General features: G+C 31.0%; 1 protein-coding gene across 1 annotated transcript; it reads right to left on the bottom strand.

The window, feature by feature from the left end:
- Positions 1-7,561: 7,561 nt before the first annotated feature.
- LOC140819765 (CBL-interacting serine/threonine-protein kinase 5-like) lies at positions 7,562-9,472 on the bottom strand. Its single transcript, XM_073179963.1, has one exon. The coding sequence runs from the start codon at positions 9,109-9,111 to the stop codon at positions 7,735-7,737; it is 1,377 nt and encodes a 458-aa protein (XP_073036064.1). The 5' UTR covers positions 9,112-9,472; the 3' UTR covers positions 7,562-7,734.
- Between the last annotated feature and the right edge of the window lie 11,710 nt (positions 9,473-21,182).

The raw sequence follows: 21,182 nt of genomic DNA, 5'->3' as shown, positions 1-21,182 counted from the left end.
TAGGAGGGGGGCAGGAGGGTGTCCTGGCGTAGCCCCTCCGACGCTCAAGTCAGAGACTGAGGATATATGGGGGGAGCAGCTAAGGGTGCTGCTGAAAGCAATATAGTGAATTGAATGCCTGAACTGAACACTCAAACCTGGTATTTATAGGAGAATACCTGGGCCCTTGATGGGCTTGTCTTTCATTTGGACTTGAGATGGGCCAGGGGTAGCGGGCCCATCCATGGGGTATCAAATATATTAAATATAGATATAGAACTTGGACGTATTTTGCTTGCAAAGAAATATTTATCTTAGAAAAAAAGAAAGAAAGTGATAAAAGCTTGTCATTTGACCAGCTGTAAAGAAAAAATATTAAATCATGTAATCATAAGATATAATTTTTTGTTGTCCGACAATCGCTTCATCCTACTTTTATTACATAATGAAATATTACATGTTTATCAAACACTACGAAATAATATCGAATACCATAACAAGTTTGCTCGAAATTTAATTTGTTTTTTTATCTTATATCAATCAAATTACAAACGAAAAATACAGTATTATCTCTGATAGATTAATCTATCCATATAATTTAATTATTGAAAGTGTAAATATGTAACGGTAAATTTCCAAAAAATACCTCTGCCAATGTTTCAATTAAAATTCAGTACTTAGTCATTATTTTTTAGAAATCAGTACCTGACAGATCTATATATTTAGTTTTAACTACCCAAAATACAAACTTTACATTTTTACCATTTATTATTTAAATAAATATATTATTTTATACACAAAAATTATATTATTTTTCTCCATTTAAAATATAATTTTAACAAAGTATTGTTTCTCAATTATCATGAAATAAAAGTAAATACTTATTTTGACATACCAAGTACCTATTATGGAGTTTCAGATACTTGATTTCGCTCTTTGAATACTCTAAATATATAAGAAAATACTATATTTTCGAGCATTCACCATAAATTTAGTCATTGTTGGTCTTTTCATGAAAATGCATTAAGATGACTTATTCATGTCATTTTATTTTTTAAAAAAAAACATAGGTCATCACTCATCATGAAATAAGATTAAATATTTATTTTCACTAACAAAATGCTTATTTTGGAGTTCCAAATGCTTGATTTTACTATTTGAATACTCCAAATGTGTAAAAAAATACTGGATCTTCGAGCCATCACAATAAATTCAATAATTGTTGGTATTTTCATTGAAAATACATTAAGATGACTTATTCATGTCATCTAATTTTTGAAAAAACACAGTTTCTCACTCATTGTTGAATTAGAAAAATTACTTATTTTGATCGATAAAATACCTATTTTCGGGTTCCAAATATTTGATTAGGCTATTTAAATACTTCAAATGTGTAAGAAAATACTTAAGTTTCAAGTAATATTAAAGTGACTTTTGAAGATAATATTGAATATTTTTTGATGATGATATTTGTGAATAAAAAACGTGCTACCTAAATTGGTACAAATGGTACCTAATTTGATTTCACATATACTTGATTTTACCCTTTTAAGACTAAATTTTGATTATTTTGGGATATAAAAAAATATAGTTTCAAGTAATATTGAGTGACTTTTGATGTGTCATTTGTGAAGTTAAAATGTGATACCTAAATTAGTACAAAAAATATCTAATTCGAGTCCACATATATTTTATTTTTTTTACTCCCTAAATGAGAAATATTTTAATTTGAGTTTTCAGATACTTGATTTCGTAAATGAGATACTCACAATATGTATTAAATTACTGGATATTCGAATAAACAACATAAGTTCATCAAGTGTTGGTATTTTTATGGAAGATACATTTAGATGACATATTCATCTCATTTAATAATTTTTAAAAAAAACAAATTCTCAACTAAGTATGAAAATTTTAAAGTACCTAGTTTTACTTGAGAAGTACCTAATTTGAATTTGCAAATACTTGATTTCGTAAATGAGATACCCACAAAAATATTAAAATACTAGATATTCGAATAGGCAACATAGGTTCACCAATTATTGATATTTCCATGGAATAAGAATTTGGATGACATATTCATATCATTTAATATTTTTTCTGTAAAAGAAAAAACAAATTTCCAACTAAGCATAAAATTTTTAAAGTATTTGTTTTTATTTGTGAAGTATCTAATTTGATATTGTAAATATTTAATTTGTTACATGAGATACTCATAATATGTAATAGAATACTGGATATTCGAATATGTATCGTAAGCTCACAAAGTGTTTATCTTTCCTTGAAAGTGCAATTTGAATGACATATTCATCTCATGTAATTTTTTTATGTGAAAAAAAAAAAACAAATTATCAACTAAGTATTGAAATTTTAAAAATACTTATTTTTACTTGAGAAGTATATAATATGATACCTAAATTAAAACAAATAATACCTAATACAAGTCCACAAATACTTGATTTTATCATTTAAATACTCAAATTCGATTATTATTTGATGGTGTCAATATTGAGCTTTGAAGATGATAAGTAAGTCTAAGTGCTCAAATCGACGTTCGTATATAGGAGAATGTAAACGTTGTTTCGGTAACTTATAAACGCCGTTGATCTTGTGTATTTATAGAAGTCTTGAATCCAACGTCTATAAATAAAACGGCTTCTTTGGCATCTGATAGGATCAGCTTTATTACCTAAAAAGGTTCCTGCAAAAAGCTTCAGAACAATAAGTCTTGTTTCATACCACATTTGGTAAAACGTATTAAATGACTTTGTTCAGCATTACTAATGCATTTAATACTCGTACATGGTAAAGTAACAGTAACATTTAATATATGACTGATAGGTTTTGATTTAGCAAAAGTCAAGTTTTGCTTCTGTTTTTCTAATCTGATAAGTACACGAAGAGTACTGCTTTGTTAAGACGATGCGAGAACTTCTGTTTTTATATGTTCTACTGGTTTATAAAGAAACCAATCGGTTTTGACTATCATCACCACAATTAAATTAATTCTATCAGAGAATTTGTTTTTTCCTTTTATAAAAAAATATTAAATGAGATGAATATGTCATCCAAATGCATCTTCCATAGAAAGACCAACACTTGGTGAACTTACGTTGCATATTCGAATTACATATTATGAGTATCTCATGTACCAAATCAAGTATTTGCAATATGAAATTATGTACTTCTCAAGTAAAACTAAGTACTTTAAAATTTTCATGCTTATTTGAGAATTTGTTTGTTTGGTTTTTTTTTTTTACAAAAATATATTAAATGAGATAAATATGTCATCCAAACGAATCTTCCATAGAAAACCAACACTAGTTGAACTTACATTGCATATTCGAATATCCAATATTCTATTACATATTATGAGTATCACATGTACCAAATCGAGTATTTGTAAACTCAAATTAAGTACTTCTCATCTAAATGCATATTCCATGGAAATACCAACACCTAGAGAATTTATGTTACATATTCGAATATCCAATATTGAATACATATTATAAAGATCTCATTTACGAAATCAAGTATTTTCCAACTCAAATTTGGTATTTCTCAAGTAAAATTAAGTACTTTAAAATTTTCATTCTTATTTGAGAAATTTTTTTATTTACAAAATATATATTAAATGAGATGAATATGTCATCCAAATGCATCTTTCATGAAAAACCAACACTTGGTAAACTTACGTTGCATATTTGAATACTCAGTATTCTATTACATATTATGAGTATCTTCTATATCAAATCAAGTATTTACAAACTCAAATTAGGTACTTATCATCCAAATGCATATTTCATGGAAACACCAACACTTGGACTCTTTGAGAACTTACGTTGCCTATTCGAATATCCAATATTTTCATACATATTGTGAGTATCTCATTTACGATATCAAGTATTTGACAACTCAAATTAGGTACTTCTCAAGTAAAACTAAATACTTTAAAATTTTCATGTTTATTTGAGAATTTTTTTTACTAAAAAATATTAATTGAGATAAATATGTCATCCAAATGCATTTTTCATTGAAATACCAATACTTGGTGAATTTACTTTGTCTATTCGCATATCCAATATTTTAATACATATTGTCAGTATCTCATTTATGAAATCAAGTATTTGCAAACTCAAAATAAGCATTTCTCAAATAAAACTAAGTACTTTAAAATTTACATGCTTAGTTTGGAATTTGATTTTTTTTACAAAAAAATATTAAATGAGATGAATATGTCATCCAAATACACCTTTCATGAAAAGACAAATAATGACTGAATTTATGTGATCGTTCGAAGATCAAGTATTTTCTTACACATTTGGAGTATTTATAGAGCCAAATCAAGTATCTGAAAAAACTTCAAAATAGATACTTTATATGTCAAATAAGTACTTAATATTATTTAATAATGAGTGAATAACTATATTTTTTTAAAAATAAAATGACATGAATAATTCATCATAATGAATTTTAAATGAAAAACCAATAATGATTGAATTTAAGGTGATTTGTCAAAAATATAATAATTTTTTTACTCATTTGGAGTATTCAAATAACACAATCAAGTATCTGAAACTTCATAATAGGTATTAATACTTAGGTAGATGGAAAATACACAATTAATTTGGTGGGTAAAATTATATCTTTATTTAAATAATAAAAGGGCAAAAAAGTAAATTTATCTTTTTAGGTAGTTAAAACTAATTTATAGTGTGTGTCAGGTACTGATTTGTAAAAAAAATCATTTAGGTACTGAATCTTAAAGTAAATATGGACAGATGTATTTTTTTCAAATTTACCCAATATGTAATTCCTCAACTAATCTCACATTTAATCAATCCAATTAAATCGATCTTATTTATCTACTACTATTACACATCCTACTTATATACTTTAACATTAATCATAATATTATTTATCCTATCTCATATCTTATCTTATCTTATCATCTCAACTAAACCATCTTCTCTCTTATCCTTGTAATAGTTTAATGATAATATCAGACAACAAATGTCTTTGATTTTATAAAAAATAATGAATCCCAATCCTATGAACATTTGAGAATGATCTATTTTTAATAACAAAACGTACAGTAAGTTCATTGATCATAATTTCCTCGATAATCAAAATGAGCTAACTCCGTTGAGTCAGTTCGTATATTCCTATAAAATAGATGGATTGAATCGACAATTTTCAAACTACCAAATGTTGCGGGTCAACTCACACATAAGCACTGTATTGAAGATGTTAAAAGTCAATTACGCATGGTATGAATACGCCTTGGTTTTTTTTTTTTTTTTTAATATACGAAGCAAATACTCGAATTATCAGCCAACCACGTATCATATATTACACCATAAAAAAACAAAGGACAAATTAATTGTTATTTATTACAGTGTAGTAGATGCTGGAAGTGTGGAGAATTTTTTATTATTTTGTATTTTTTTATTGTTTTAATTTTTATTAATTTATTTATTTTTTGAGAAAGAAGTGTGGAGAATTTAGTACGCGAGTTACGCTACAGTATTAAGGCAGCTGTACTATGAATAAATTTAATTTCAAAGGACCTCCTTATTCGATGGGCACGACATTTTTTTTTCCCACAAGAAAATTATAAAAAAAAAAAAAAGGATTTTGGGATAGGTGGAAGATGCATGTTTTGGTCCAAAATTTTGTAGTCAAATGTACTTATATTGTACTTTATTCAAATCATATTAAAGATTTTATGAACTAATTGATAGTATAAACTAGGAGTATGGTTTTTGTGAGACTGTCCACGAATCTTTATCTGTGAGATGAGTCAATCCTACTGATATTCACAATAATAAATAATACTCTTAGCATAAAAAGTAATAATTTTTCATGAATGATCCGAATAAAAGATCTATCTCACAAAATACAACTCGTGAGACCGTTAAAAATACAAAATACAAAATACTTTAGGGTTTTCCTTCACAATGCATACATAAGTTTTGGTTTTTTCCCCCCCCCACATTATGTTTAACTTTAATAATTTATTTAAGTTAAAAATTTTAAATTATAGACTTTTCCCTATCACGCCAATTGATATTGTGACATTTGTCCAATCAAATGTGGACTAAAGATAATTAATGCTTGGACCTACAAACAATAAATTAGATCGGATGAAAAATCCGGGTCAGGACCCGTATTTGATTTAAATTTTTTAAAAAATATATATTTGTCCATTTAAATGTTTAATTAATATGGAGTAATTAGAAATATCGACCATATACGTTGGGGATTGGTGGCCAATCACATAGTTTATAAATAGATTTGTTGATTTTTAGTAGCAAAATCTTAAATCTTAGTAGCATATGTGTGAGTGTGTCGTAAAGGAACGGAGAATTTGCAACCACTATCTTTCGGATATTCGGATATACATTGAATAAAGCGGAAAAAGTTTGAAAGTTTTCCAAATAGAGCCAAGTTTGAAAACTTGTAGATTAACCTTCTCAAAATCAACTAGCATATAAATAAATGCAGGGTGGCGGTGTTAGTCTATTGAGAGATATGATTAAAAATTCGTTAATATTTTATTAATAATAGAAAATATACAACAAAAATATCTTACAACGATATTTACAATAATTATGTTGTGAGCTTTTTTGTATTGAATTTATAATTTTTATATTAATTTTTTTTTTGTGTTGTAATAAATATTCTCATCAGGTATTACTTTTGAGTAGGTCTCTTGTGAGCCGGTCTCACGAATATTTATCTGTGAGACAAGTCAACTCTACCGATATTCACAATAAAAGTAATACTCTTAGCATAAAAGCAATATTTTTTCATAGATGACTCAAATAAGATATCTGTCTCACACAAGTTTTTGTCATTATTTTTTTTGCGAGACCGCACCCCTTTTTGGTATATTGCATATTTAATTTCACTTAAAATGAAAATTACGTTGTAAATAAAATCGATTTCCAATTTAAGAGTTTTTGTCCATAATTGGAGATTCTGGTTCAAAAGGAATTACTTAATATGATTTGTATAATTTTATGTGTGAATCAAATATATGATTTCAAATTTATAGCAACATCTGTGTGACGTCCAAACACATATGGAATAAAATCACAACATAATTGACATTATCAATATTTCATTTACATTTGATTGTAGCTTTTGAATTGAGGAATGAAATCAATTTTTATTAATGACGTAAGAACATTCGACTGTCATCCTTCGATGTGTACTAAATAAATCTATAGACTAACGTAATATGCTGCAAATCAAGCTAGTCAAACCACATAGAGCATGTCTTGTGTGACAAATTCGTCAGATTAAATATTGATACCGAGTACCGACTATTTTTTAAGTGTTCATACACTCCACCAAATTTGAATAATCCAATACATATTTAATATCTTAAAATATATTAAGACATTAATTATAAAATATATTAAATATGCCTGTTGGTAGTTTTGTAAATTTAATGGAAGTTGTAGAATGGCTTGATCACTTGAATATTTCAGTCCTTTACTTTTAATTTTATTTAATTTCACACACTCGCGATTTTAAAAATATAAATATTGATCGTCAAAGGGTAAAATGGTCATTTCATATACTAGGTTTCTTCATTAAGACAAGGTAAAAACATTATTTACAGTAGGAATTAATAAACCCCATCATAAAAAGTCACAGACATGATAAAAAGCTACGCAAATTTTTTAACAAAATTGGTTTTAATTTACCATGAAGGACTCTTTTAGCCTCGGACATGAAGCTAAATTACATTTCAGTCCCCGGAACACTGTTCTCCCCTTGCCAACTCCAGACTATGTCTTTCAAGGCAGGCCGCACGTCCTCCTCGCAGAACTTCCTGTACTCGAGTGTGTCCCCCGCCGCTTTCGAGAACTCCACCACCGCCACCTCCGGCGCCACCTCGAACACCTCCGCCGTTACGGACAACTTCCCTTTCCGCCCCTCCGATGCGCCTTGCATCCTCACCTTAAAATCCTTGTTGCTAACCATCTTGAAATTCGATTTCTTGGCCAGTGATTCGAGCTTCGACATGATTGAGGAGGCCGAGCATTTCGACGTGAAGAGCGTCCCGGACCTTGTTCGGTTCTCGAACAGGTTTGATAAGTCGAACCCGGATGACATTGATGATATGAATGCGAATGCGTTGTAGAAAGGGGGAGATGATTTTGATCTTTTTAACTCCAATTCTTTCTTATGTGCTTCATCGTCTTGCTCCAAGGGAGTTTCATTCACTGGTTCTTGGATCGAGAAGGCGATCGGTCTGTTGAATCCCTTGCAAAACCAAGGGTTTTTCATGATCCCTGGAATGGTAATCCTCTTCTGTGGATCAGCAACCAGGAGCCTGGATATTAGCCTCTTTGCATCATACGAGAACCACGGGGGAAACTCGAATTCGGACTTGAAAACTTTGCTGTACATCTTCATCAAATTCTCATCCTGGAATGGCAAGTATCCTGCTAAAAGAACATACAAAATCACTCCACATGACCAAATATCAGATTTTTCACCATCATACCCTCTTTTCCTAAGCACTTCCGGAGCAACGTAAGCCGGTGTCCCACACTGCGTGTGTAGAAGCCCATCGTTCCGATGGTGCTCCGGCAAAGCGGACAGCCCAAAGTCAGAAACTTTGAGGTTTTCATTCTCATCAAGAAGTAAATTTTCGGGCTTCAAGTCCCTGTGCCAGACCCCGCGGCTATGGCAGAAATCCACCGCACTTACCAGCTGCTGAAAGTACTTCCTCGCCGCATCTTCTTTCAGCCTCCCTTTGGCGACTTTCGCGAAAAGCTCGCCACCCTTAATATACTCCATGACGAAGTATATTTTCTGCTTTGTGGCCATTACCTCTTTGATCTCTACAATATTCGGGTGCCGAACCAATCGCATGACGGCGATTTCTCTGGTGATCTGCTCCATTAAACCTTCTTTCTTGACCTGATCTTTGTTGATGACTTTAATGGCGACGCTTTCGGAGGTCCTGAGGTTCCTCCCATGATAAACCTTGGCGAAGGTGCCCTGGCCCAGGAGCCGCCCCATCTCGTACTTGTCGAAAACGATGTTTCTTGCGGATCCATAGCTAAGATGGTTGTTTTCTTGTGTATGTTTTGTGGGTTTTTCCTCCATTGGAATACAAATAAAGAAAATGGTGGAAGGTTGAGTCAAAGTACTATTGGTCGATGATTTATATTTAATCACATATACGGTGAAATTTACTTGCTTTGGTACTAAAGGCAAAAGTTGTTACGGGACAATAAAGAAACGGACTAAGCAACAAAAATAATTGAAGTTTTAGGTGACTCTAAAACACATCACAATTGCAACTTCGAAATCAAAAGCAACCACTAAGGTCCCCGTGACGGCAACGGCGGCGGCGGTTTTCGGAATTGGAGGAGAGGCTTTCTACTAGGGTGTTGCAAAGGAGGAGAATAATTCGTCAAGATCTTTGAAAGAAGAAGTGATTGGTGGTGCTAGAAATATAGAGTGTGTGTATGTGATGGGGTCAACTATTTCAAAATAACATAATATAAATAAAACATTACATCTTATTTTTCATTTTAAGCATCCATAGTGTATTATTTGAATGTAATAATTGTCCCTGTTTGGTAGAACGATCGATCTATGATGCTTGAATTGTCGTGTAATTATATTTAAAAGATTTGAGTTACACTATTACTACTAGTTATAACTTTTGATAAAACGAAAAATACTCGATCCTACATATTATAACCAAATATATCATAATAAGGGCCAAATTTGGCATTTACATCAAATAAAAATGACACTAAAAAAAGATGGTGGGGGTAAGGGGTGTCCATTTGTGATTGGAGGACATGGTTTTGCCTTTATGTGGAGGGTATTGCAGCGGCAAAGCCCATAGAAATTATCTTGAATAATAATAATAATAATAATAATATTGACAATGTCATGCATAGTGCAACTTGGCATTTGTGGGGCACCAAAATGACATCATCACAAACGCAATCGTGCGGCTTTCAATTAGCCAAAACACGGCCCTTCACGATTTGCCTAAATAAGAAAGAAAATAGGTGGCTAATTTATAATTAATAGATCTTTTGTACTCGATCCATCTTTACATTTAACGTAAAATATAATATTTGTTCACTAATTGATTCAGATTTGAGATTCGTTTAATAAAATTGACTCATAAAACAGTCTCACGAGAATTTCTCTCGTTTATAATCATGACATGTTTCATTCTAAGTAAACTATGAATTATTTAGATTATGAGTAGGTCTCATGTGAGACCGTCTCACGGATATCAATCTGTGAGACGGGTCAACCTTACCCATATCCACCATAAAAAGTAGTACTCTTAGCATAAAAAGTAATACTATTTCATGGATTACCCAAATAAAGATCCGTCTCACAAAATTTGACCCGTGAGACCGTCTCACACAAGTTTTTACCTTAGATTATATAGGCTACTAAACCAATTTGACATGCACAATCGTAAAACAGCCAAGTTTTAGCACAAGCGCTGAGCGCTCAGGCACATTTAGCGTCTTGGAAGCTGGAAATTTTGTAGGAAGTAAGGATATAAGTTCTGAGAGATTATCGATTGTGATGATATTTGAATATATATCCGTAAGACGATTGAACAAGTGAAACCGTTATTTCTCATGATTAGTTGTGTAAAGTTCGGGTATTTTATTTCTATGTTTGTTATTTTTTTAAAATGGTATGTTATTTGATATTTATCGAAACAAGATAGTTTAAATTAAACTTTGATTTCTCTTTTTCATCTCCATATTTTCTCATAATTTCACTGTAACCAATTTGAATTCAAAATTCATGACATATTCTCTCTTAATTCAATAAAAATTTATGAGCTAATTAATATGTCAAATAATCTTTTTTTTAAAATAATTTTTTTTAATCTAGACGGCCGCCTAGGCGATGATTATGCTGCCTTGTTGTGCCTTGTTGTTGATTCATGTAATGATACCTAGAGAAATCGTCAATCTAAAAATCGAAGTGTTAGTTACTGTCCATCATCCAGACAACTCTTTTTAGAACACTGATTTATAGGAAAATTATGGTTTTTTTTAATTTTATTTATGTTGTCAAATTTAACTTCTAGTTCATTTTTTTCAATTTTAATCTATTTTCTAACGTGTCGTGTCATGAAAAAAGAATAAAACCGCAAAACATCAAATAATATTAATAAAACTGGACTAGATCTTATATCATGTTAATCAAAGATTTTTGAAGTTAAATTGATATAATTATAGATGGGCTATTACGAGACAAGATTGAGCCAAGTATATGAATGTCATAACTTGGGGACAGAGAGTTTGGCGCCCGAGCGGTAGTTTTTGACCGCCCGAGCGCCAGTGTTCATCAAGTAAGTGTCGCGGGCAGAAGAGTTGGCGCCCGGGCGGTAGTTTTTGACCACCCGAGCGCCAAGGGTGCATTCGAAAATGCTTTGGGCAGAGAGGGCCGCGCCCGAGCGGTATATTATTACCGCCCGAGCGCCAATCAATTTTCATGGTAAAGTGACACGTTTCATTAACATGCAATTTGATATATATATATATACATGCGAAATTTCCTCAGAATCTCAGAGGAAAAGAACGAGAGCTTCCGGGGAGAAATCACGTTTAATTTGATTTTACGATCAATCCGTCCGTTAGATTTTAAATCCGACTTCGGTACTGAGTTCCTATCGACGTAGGCTACAACTGGACGTAAGTTTTATTACGTTTTGATATGTTTGGAAATTATGATGTTGTTAGAATTGAATACACGTCATATATGTTGTTTGTGACATGTTAGACAGCATAGAATCAAAATCAGATTAAGAAACGGACTGATTATGGAATTGTTATGAATTTCAGAATGAAATTGACTGAGAAGTGGTATCAGATTTGTACGGTGATTGATTGTAAATGTCTGGAATTGATATAGACTGATATAGTATTATCAGTATCACAAGATTGTACTGTTGTACTGTCAGAATTTGATAAAACAGAGATGATGTGATTGATTAGAATATTGATACAGAATATTGATATTGTCATTGCCAGATTGAACAGTGACAGACTTTGAATCAAGACTTCGATTGTATCAGAGCAACATCAAGAAAGGTATAAATAAATGTTGATTCGGATTGTACAACTCGAGTTAGGTTTGACTTGAGTTTCCCTAAATCACATACTTTACTTTATTGCATTGATATTTGCAGATTATCAGATTGATATGTGCATGTATTGACTTAGAACAGAGTTAGAGTCCGAGTCTAGGGCAGACAGCCTAACTAGGGCAGAACCGCCGAGTCTTTCTCAGAACCGGTAAGACTCTAGACTTACGGTGTATCGAAGAGCTTTAGATGCAGATCGACGTCTATCTCAGACACTCGATACAGTATACCAAAGTCTAAATTAGATTGGGATCCCTAGAATTGAGATAAGATAAGATTAGATCACGAGTCATTAATTCATGTAATCAGACTAGATACATGTGTTGATGTTGTTTATGCTTTTATATATGTTTTATATGATTGCATTTAGTACATTGTTTATACTGGAATAATTATATCTCACCGGAGTTATCCGGCTGTTGTCTTGTTTGTATGTGTGCATGACAACAGGTGGGACAGGTACAGGGTCACAGAGGTGAAGACAGATCGAGAGTAGAGTGGTGATACCAGACTTGGACTAGAGTTAGGGTTTGAACACTTGATAGTAGTTGTTGAACCTGAGTATGTATGATTGTATATTTTATCAGATTTATACTTCTATACTGATATGTATAGGAGTTTGATTCCATTACCTTCCGCATTTTAAAAAAAAATTTAGACCCTGATTACTATAATTGATTAAGAACATGATTAACGTCTGAGTCCCCACAAATGATTTCTAAAGCTATACTATACATCAATTTTAACTTTATGATTTGTTGTGCTAATAGTCCAGTGGAATTACAACAAGTAACTCTTAAAACAACAAAATACAAAATTTCTTTCTGAAAAATACACATGAGATATATTAATTACGACTATGTCTTGTATGATACAAACTGGTATAATTTATTAAATGCAAAACTTTGGTAATTTAAATAAAAAAATATTGAGTCGATGATGCCCTTCATAATATCAGTCCAGATTCATCCAAGTTTAGTTCGATATCAAATGATTGTAAACTCCTAAAGTTGGAGATATTTAATTTTAGTTTTGTTTTCGCACAATAATCAACGAATCAGTCGGCTCATTCTTTAGCAAAAACAACAAGTTCTATTTTATCGAGTGGTTAAAGAGTAAGCATAGCAAGCACATAGTACACAAAAACTTCATCAATAGGTTTTTTGTGAGACGGTGTCACAAATCTTTATCTGTGAGACGAGTCAACCCATCGATATTCACAATAAAAAGTAATATTCTTAGCATAAAAAATAATGTTTTTTCATGGATGACCCAAATAAGATATCTGTCTCACAAAATACGACCTGTAAGATCGTCTCACACAAATTTTTATCGAACCTTATTTCGTCGACATAAATGATATACATCTCCTAATTTTGGAATTGTTTCTTTCATCGGTCCTTGTATGTAACATGGGTGTAATAAATACATTACTATAAAATGCTCAATTTTCAAACTTGTCAGCTTAGGTTTCAAAACAAAATTAAATATTCAAGTAATATATATCTTGTTTGTCTAATTTTTAAATAATATATAAATAAATATATAAAAGGATATGCTCCGCCCCTTATTTCGATCCCATATTGGTGACAACGAAGTTTGTTATCCATTTAGCATAAATAATGTTCAAAATATCGTCATATCAAACTTTATTATTCGAGATAATTTTATATAATTTTTTTTATAATTTTGAAATGAAATCCACTCATATACTTCAATCCAAACACAACATTAAGTTTTTATAAGATTACCTTTTTAATGGAATCAATGTGAATTTTTTTTGGGTAATTTTTTAAAAGGTCCTGTTGTGTGCGTGAGTGTTTTTTCACAAAAAATTCTGTTAGACGGTCTCGTGAGTCAATTTTGCGAAACGAGTCTTCTATTTAGATCACTCATGAAAAAATATTAATTTTATACCTCAATTATTACTTATTATTGCAAATATGAACATTGACCTGTTTCATGTGTCTCACGGATAAAGATATGTTAAACCGTATCACACAGAGTTATTATTTTTTTTATTAAAAAAATAGCTCTCTCCTTTTATAGTTGAATAGAGGGAAATGTAGGTAGGGGTGACCACGGTGCGGTTTTGCGGTTTTTTTTTTAAATTCAAACCGAATTGCCATATGCGGTCGGTTAGTATTTTGAAAAATTAATCGCGGTTTTACGTAAAAAAATCAGCCATTGCGGTTTTGAGCGATTTCATACGGTTGCGGTCGGTTTTACGGTTTTTTTAATGAAAATTATTAGAACATATATTATAATTTATTTGAAAACAACAACAATATATTGTTTTCAAATATAAAATATAGTTCAAAGCATATAAAGATCAAAATAGATTAACAATAATCAAGATTCAAAACTAAGTTAATAATTTAACAACACAACACATTCACAACAAAAATGACATTTACACTATTTTATTATTTTTTTTTACCTTCAGACTACAAACAAAATATTGTAACAAAAAAAATAAATACTTTAATAAATGACTAATATGAAGAATAATTAAGAAAAAGATAAGTTTTATTTGTAAGAATCATAATTTTAAAGAGAGTTAGGATATAATGAATGATGACATCTTTATTTGAATATATTGTTTACAAATTATTATAATTCTAGGCCAAATATTATGGCAAGCATTTTAGGCGGTGCGGTTTGGTGCGGTTCTTGGCAAAAAAAAAACCGAACCGCGTTTGCGGTGCGGTTTATGATTAATATTTTTAATCGCGGTTTTTATAAAATATTATGAAAAACGGTGCGGTGTAATTCAGTTCGGGCGGTTCGGACGGTTAATAAAAAAATTTGATCACCCCTAAATGTAGGTTCTAAAAATAGAACATACAATAAGTCCCAACTTATTTGGTGCAGTTGGTGGTGCTTTGACATGTGTTCCAGCCCAATAATTTGTCTCACTATATCGAGCCCGGTCCTACTTATTGGGCCAATGCCAATGTGGTTTACGACTAATATTACTGGACCCAAAATAATGGACTTTCTATGGGCTATCACATGCAACAAGGACGTGCTGGCCCAATGTAAGATGGAGCCTTTCAAGTTCTGGGTTGTTGCCTGTTGGTTCACAAATTCGATTGTTTTGTTGAGATTATCCATCTTAAATTTTTTAAAGAAACTCTTAAGTTGTTTTTTGTGTATTTTCCACCCCAAAAAAAAAAAAAAAATTTAAGAAAAAAAAAAAATAAACCTTTAGTTTTTTGTTGTTGAGTTAATGGAGTTGTTTATTATAAATGAGACTCAAACCCGAGACCTTATCTCAACCCGAAAATCTTGATGTCGACTAAACTACATACCGATTATTTTTCTAGTATTGAAAACTTGTAACTGCTGTTAGAAACATGATACGTGACTTCGCCGACACTTTAATATCAGCTTGACTCATATGACTTAGGGGTGGGAAAAATACCGAAATTACCGAAAAATAATCATACCGTACCGACATTTTTTTAGGTATACCACATTTTTTCGGTATATCGAATTTTTTTTCGGTATCATTATGGTATTGGTGTGAATTTTTTCCATAGAAAAATTTCGGAATTTCGGTATCGGTACCGGTATGAATTTTTTGATATCGATATTTTTGCCACGGTATACCGAAAATCCACCCCTCATATCAGATATTCCCAAATCGAGAAGTTATATTGTTCTTTGAATTTTAAGAAAACTGTCTTACAAAATACGACCCGTAAGACTGTCTCACACAAGTTTTTGCCGAAATATTATATTAGTATAGCTCACAAATATGACTCGGATCGATCTGTTTCGTGAAGTTAGACATGTTTTGTATATAAACTATCATAGTAGTGTAGCTCACAATCCAATTATTAATTTTTCTTAAAACTTCAGATAATCGAATTGAAAAAAAAAAATCATACTATTTTGAAAAAAGAAAAGAAAAGTGTAAACAAGCAACACCGACACGACCATTAGGATTTTGTGTCAAGTCAACTTATAAATAATTCCTAATATCATAATCATAATATAAGTAAAAATAGTAATAAAATTTGTGCTAATTAAATTTTTTGACATAGGAACTATGATAATAAATTCAACCCTCAAATTGATAATAATTTTTTTAATCTAAAATTGAAATTATATATATCTTTCAAAAATAATTTATACTGCCCCTATTCCTGTTTGTTTCACTTTCTCCACAAAATCATTGGAGAAACGAATTTTATGAACAAATTTCCTATGTATCCTTATTTAATTCATTCAAAATGTTTGCATGTTTTCCAAGATTCAGTCAAAATGAATATATTATGTTGAGGTGTAATAATTGTTCATACTAGTAGAGCAATCAAAACATGATACTTGAGCTGTTATAAAATATTTAAGTTGCACCGTTACTATCAGCTATAAGTAAAACGACAAATTCTCGATCCTACAATTGATATCAAAACCAACATCACGTATTCGATTCTCATTGATTGGAAATGATGCAATTATTGAGATAAATATTATTTTGGTGCGATAATTGTTCCTCCTGATAGACAATCGAAAATATGATGCTTGAATTGCTAAACGGTTTAAAATATGTGAGTCGCACAGTTACTACCAACTATAACTTTTGATAAAGAGTAGGTCTCTTGTGAGACGGTCTCACGAATCTTTATCTATGAGATGAGTCAACCCTACCGATATTCACAAAAAAAAAGTAATACTCTTAGCATAAAAAGTAATATGTTTTCATGGATGACTCGAATAAGAGATCTGTCTAACAAAATACGACCCGTGAGATCGTCGCACACAAGTTTTTGACTTTAATAAAACGACAAATTTTTAATCCTACGTATTAGTAAAACAAACAAGAAAAAAACGTTATTAAACGTAAAATTTAAATTATATATATATCAGGTAAAACTGAATGATGGAAAAAAAAATATAAAATTGAAACAAAAAAAGTGCATAAATCCTTAACACCCTCAAATTCTTTAATGAATTTTTTGACAAGATAGAAAGTCGTACTTAGCAATCTTGATTCTTGATCTATTCCAAAACTGATGGATTTGTATCTAATTTATTTGGTTTGCACCTTTCATTTTCACCAAAACACTGTTCCCATTTCGGCTACCATTTCTCTCTTATTATAAATGCTATAATCGATTAAAATACTCCTACGATTTGACATCTAATCTCTTCTTTAATATATTTTTTTTGACCGATGATTCTACCTCTATAAAAATAATGGTCAACATTTTTCACATCTGTTTCGATAGGATTCTCGTATGTACCATAATTTTGTTTTGCAAAAACTTGTGTGAGACGGTCTCACGGGTCGTATTTGTGGGACGGATCTTTTATTTGAGTCACTCATGAAAAAGTATTATTTTTTATGCTAAAAATATTATTTTTTATTGTGAATATGAGTAGGGTTGACCCGTCTCACGGTCTCACAGATTATGATCCGTGAGACGGTCTCACATGAGACTCACTCATTTTGTTTTGGGGGGTTTGAATGTCAAACGTCAATCTAGATGGTCACAAATCTAGTTTTTTTTCAATGGTAAAAACTTGTGTGAGATGGTTTCACGAGTCGTATTTGATGAGACAGATCTCTTATTTGGATTATCAATGAAAAAATATTTACTTTTATGTTAAAAATATTACTTTTATTGTGAATATCGATAGAGTTGATCTGTATCACAGATAAAAGATTCGTGAGACCGTCTCACAAGTCTAGACAATGGGAGACTATGGCTTATTGGTTCACCCTAGCGAGTACTTGGCCATTTCCAGAAGTGATGGGAGAGCGAGGTCGCTTATGTGTTAAACATACAAGTTCAAAATTTATAAATAATTTGACACAAATCTGAGGAGAATATAGTGCCTCTTTTTTCCCATAAAAAATGTTATCCATTTTTTCTAAGATTATAATAGAAGTACCTCTTTTAAAATGTGAGGAAAACTACAATATTAATCATATATATTTTTCTATTTACGATTTTGATATTTTATATCGTCAAATTTCAGCCTCGTTGTTCTTTAAATTCGTGTACATTATCATCACTTTTTAAAAGAGATCGAATCAACTCGTGCCACGTGTCTTGAAAACTACTTCCATTTATAGCATGGGGGAAGACTTCAACCATAGAAAGCAAAAGAAAGAAAAACAAAATAGTGACATGCGTGTAAAAATTGGAAACCCAAACACACATCTGATGCAATCTTTATGCATCAAAGTTTTGGATTTCTTATGTTTCAAACTACATGGAAACCAAGTATTTAATAACTCGGTATGTCTTCTGTGATATGGTCTCATACATCTTTATTTGTGAAACGAGACAACTATAATCATATTTACAATAAAAATAATAATTTTGATGTTAAAAAAAATATTTTTTGGTGAATGACTCAAATAAAATATATGTCTCACAAAATTGACCCATAAAACCGTCTCACATTAATTTTTATGTAATCAGTGTTACGTACGCAGCCAACTGAACCAACAGAAGAGTTAGAAATGCAGTATAATGTAATCAGAAGTCCATTAATATTCTTTAGCACTAGGTTTTGTTACCATTTTCTTTGATTGAACATGAATGAAAAATTGCTTGTTAGTAATATTAACATAGACATTCTTAACCTTTTTTTTTTTGGATGATAGATTGTTAAGGTGATTGCATCCAGTGGCGGAGCTAGGTTTTCATTTCTATTCGGACTAGAATTTTCTAAACCATGATTAAGTTATTATTGACAAATGGAGCCCCGAGCTATCGGAAAATAAGACAAAATTTTATATATAAAAAATATCGGAAAAAAACAAGTCATCCTGAGGAATTAAGTGAATGAATTTGGACCAATTTGTGCAACTTGGAAATGCATATGGTTCAATGAACATTCATGCCACCAACTTGAACTTTGTTTTTGGAAAAATAAAAAATAAAAAAAAATTGAACTTTGTAAATACTTGAATCTTAGTTTTTGGTCCTAGTCTTTGAGTTTGCTAGATTTGATCTTTTCAGTCTTTGGATTGGATAACTTTTTTTCAATGAACCTAAAACAAATTACAATCCAAGTTTTTTTTAATAAAATCATTCAAAAATCAATATTTTATTGCATATTTTTTAATAAAAAATTGATTTAATTTGTCACGTGAATTATTCACAACTTTATTTACAATGATAGGATATATAAAATGAACTAAACCAAAGGATTGCAAGTGGGTTAGGCCACACCGCCCATTTCAGCTTATTGTTGAGTCTACCTTGATTTTTATTGAAATGTTGACCTTTTTGTAAGTGTGAAACAAATGGTTATTTCATTGTATATGCATGTTCACTTATTTTTTAGGTACATGGAAGTGGTTTAATTTATCAAACACACACACACAAACTATAATTAAAATCTGAACAGGTCTTCTGTAATACAGATCTTTATATATATGAGATGGATAGATCTGACCCATGTTTGGAGTGAAAGTTAACGCTTAACATAAAAATCAATATTTTTTCATGAGTCGAGTTAACTCGTGTTCGAGATCCGTCTCACAAAATTGATTCGTGAAACGTTCTCGAAAGGGTTTTTTGTGTCTTTTATTTGAAAGGGTGGGAATTATGTTTGAAACAACGTTTAGTTTTTTTTTTAGGTGAAAGAGAGCTTGTTATAATTGAGTTTCGGATTCGAGATTGGAACAATAGGCATGTGTTACAATTTAATAAATATATGGGAGACAAGAAAAATGGTGGGTGGGGGAGGACCCCAATGTGGAATTCATGTCAAAGTCATTTGTAATGTTTTATGCTACACTCCAAAACTAGCAGCCAAATTAACCAATTTTAATAATCATTTTGACCCGGTTTAAGATCCAATTTTATGGATAACTATTTGATTAATAAAATTGGATCTTAAACCGGGTCAAAATGATTATTAAAACATCTTAAAATTTTAACGATATATATTGGACTATTAATCTATCCTTATTTAATCTCATCAACCAAACACATACTAACACTAATTTTTTTTTGGTAAAAAAGTATTATTTCAAATATTATATACATGGTAGGATCTCATCGTTTGTCGCTTTATCAAAAGCTATAGCTGGTGGCAATGGAGCAACTCAAATTTTTTAAACAGCACAACAACTCAAGCACCACGGTTCGATCGCTCTACCAAACAGTAACAATTATTGCACCCAACAATCTCCCTCGCAATAATTACACTACTTGCAATCAATGAGAATCGAACCCGTGACATTGGCTCTAATGCCAATTGTAGGACCGATCGTTTGCCGCTTTATCAAAAACTATAGCTGGTTGTAATGGTGCAACTGAAATCTTTTAAACCGAACAACAACTCAAGCACCACGGTTCTGATCGTTCTACTAAGTAAAGACAATTATTGCACGCTATTATATATATGATGGGTACCAGCCAACTTTGACACGTTATCAAATTAACGAATATTACTTACTTTACGACGATAAAAACTAAAATTTCTAATAAATATTTCCACTATGCTTGACTTGTCTTTTTGAAGTTGCCATTTTGAAATAAAAATAATATATATAATAATATTTAAAAAATAAATAACGACCAGATTAACGTATAAGCAACAGTGATTGGACAATATGGAAGGGTTGATGATTCGTGCGAAATACGTAGACAAGACGAGCCGTACGTATCTTACGTTTTGTGACTAAAGACAAATTCTTTAACCTCTTCGTGCTGGTCATGTCTTAGAACAACGTGTGAGGAATCTGTCTAAATCATTTGAACTTAAAATTCCTTATTTATGACGAAATTTTAAGTTAAAAGACGAAGTTTTGAGTTCGAAACTAATTGTAACAACTTCTTCTTTCAACTAAAATAAATCCTTAATCATGTTTCTACTTTGATCGATACTTGTTTTTTCTACGTTTGGAACGATTAAGAACCAAAAAATTAATCTATTTTTATTTGACAAAAAAACAAAAAAAGGTAACCGACCTATGGCTCTCATATCTCACTTGCTTTAAAAAAATTAATTTACTAAAACATTTAATTTTGTAATTCCAAATATATTTTATAACCCG

The sequence above is a fragment of the Primulina eburnea genome, chromosome 18 (assembly GCF_022965805.1).
Source record: "Primulina eburnea isolate SZY01 chromosome 18, ASM2296580v1, whole genome shotgun sequence".
Classification (NCBI taxonomy): domain Eukaryota; kingdom Viridiplantae; phylum Streptophyta; class Magnoliopsida; order Lamiales; family Gesneriaceae; genus Primulina; species Primulina eburnea.
Note: the sequence above shows the minus strand (reverse complement) of the source record. Positions and strands in the feature narration are given on the sequence as shown.

Bases quoted from the DNA above. Each gene is read 5' to 3' on its own strand.
- LOC140819765 (XM_073179963.1), bottom strand. From the start codon at position 9,111: ATGGAGGAAAAACCCACAAAACATACACAAGAAAACAACCATCTTAGC.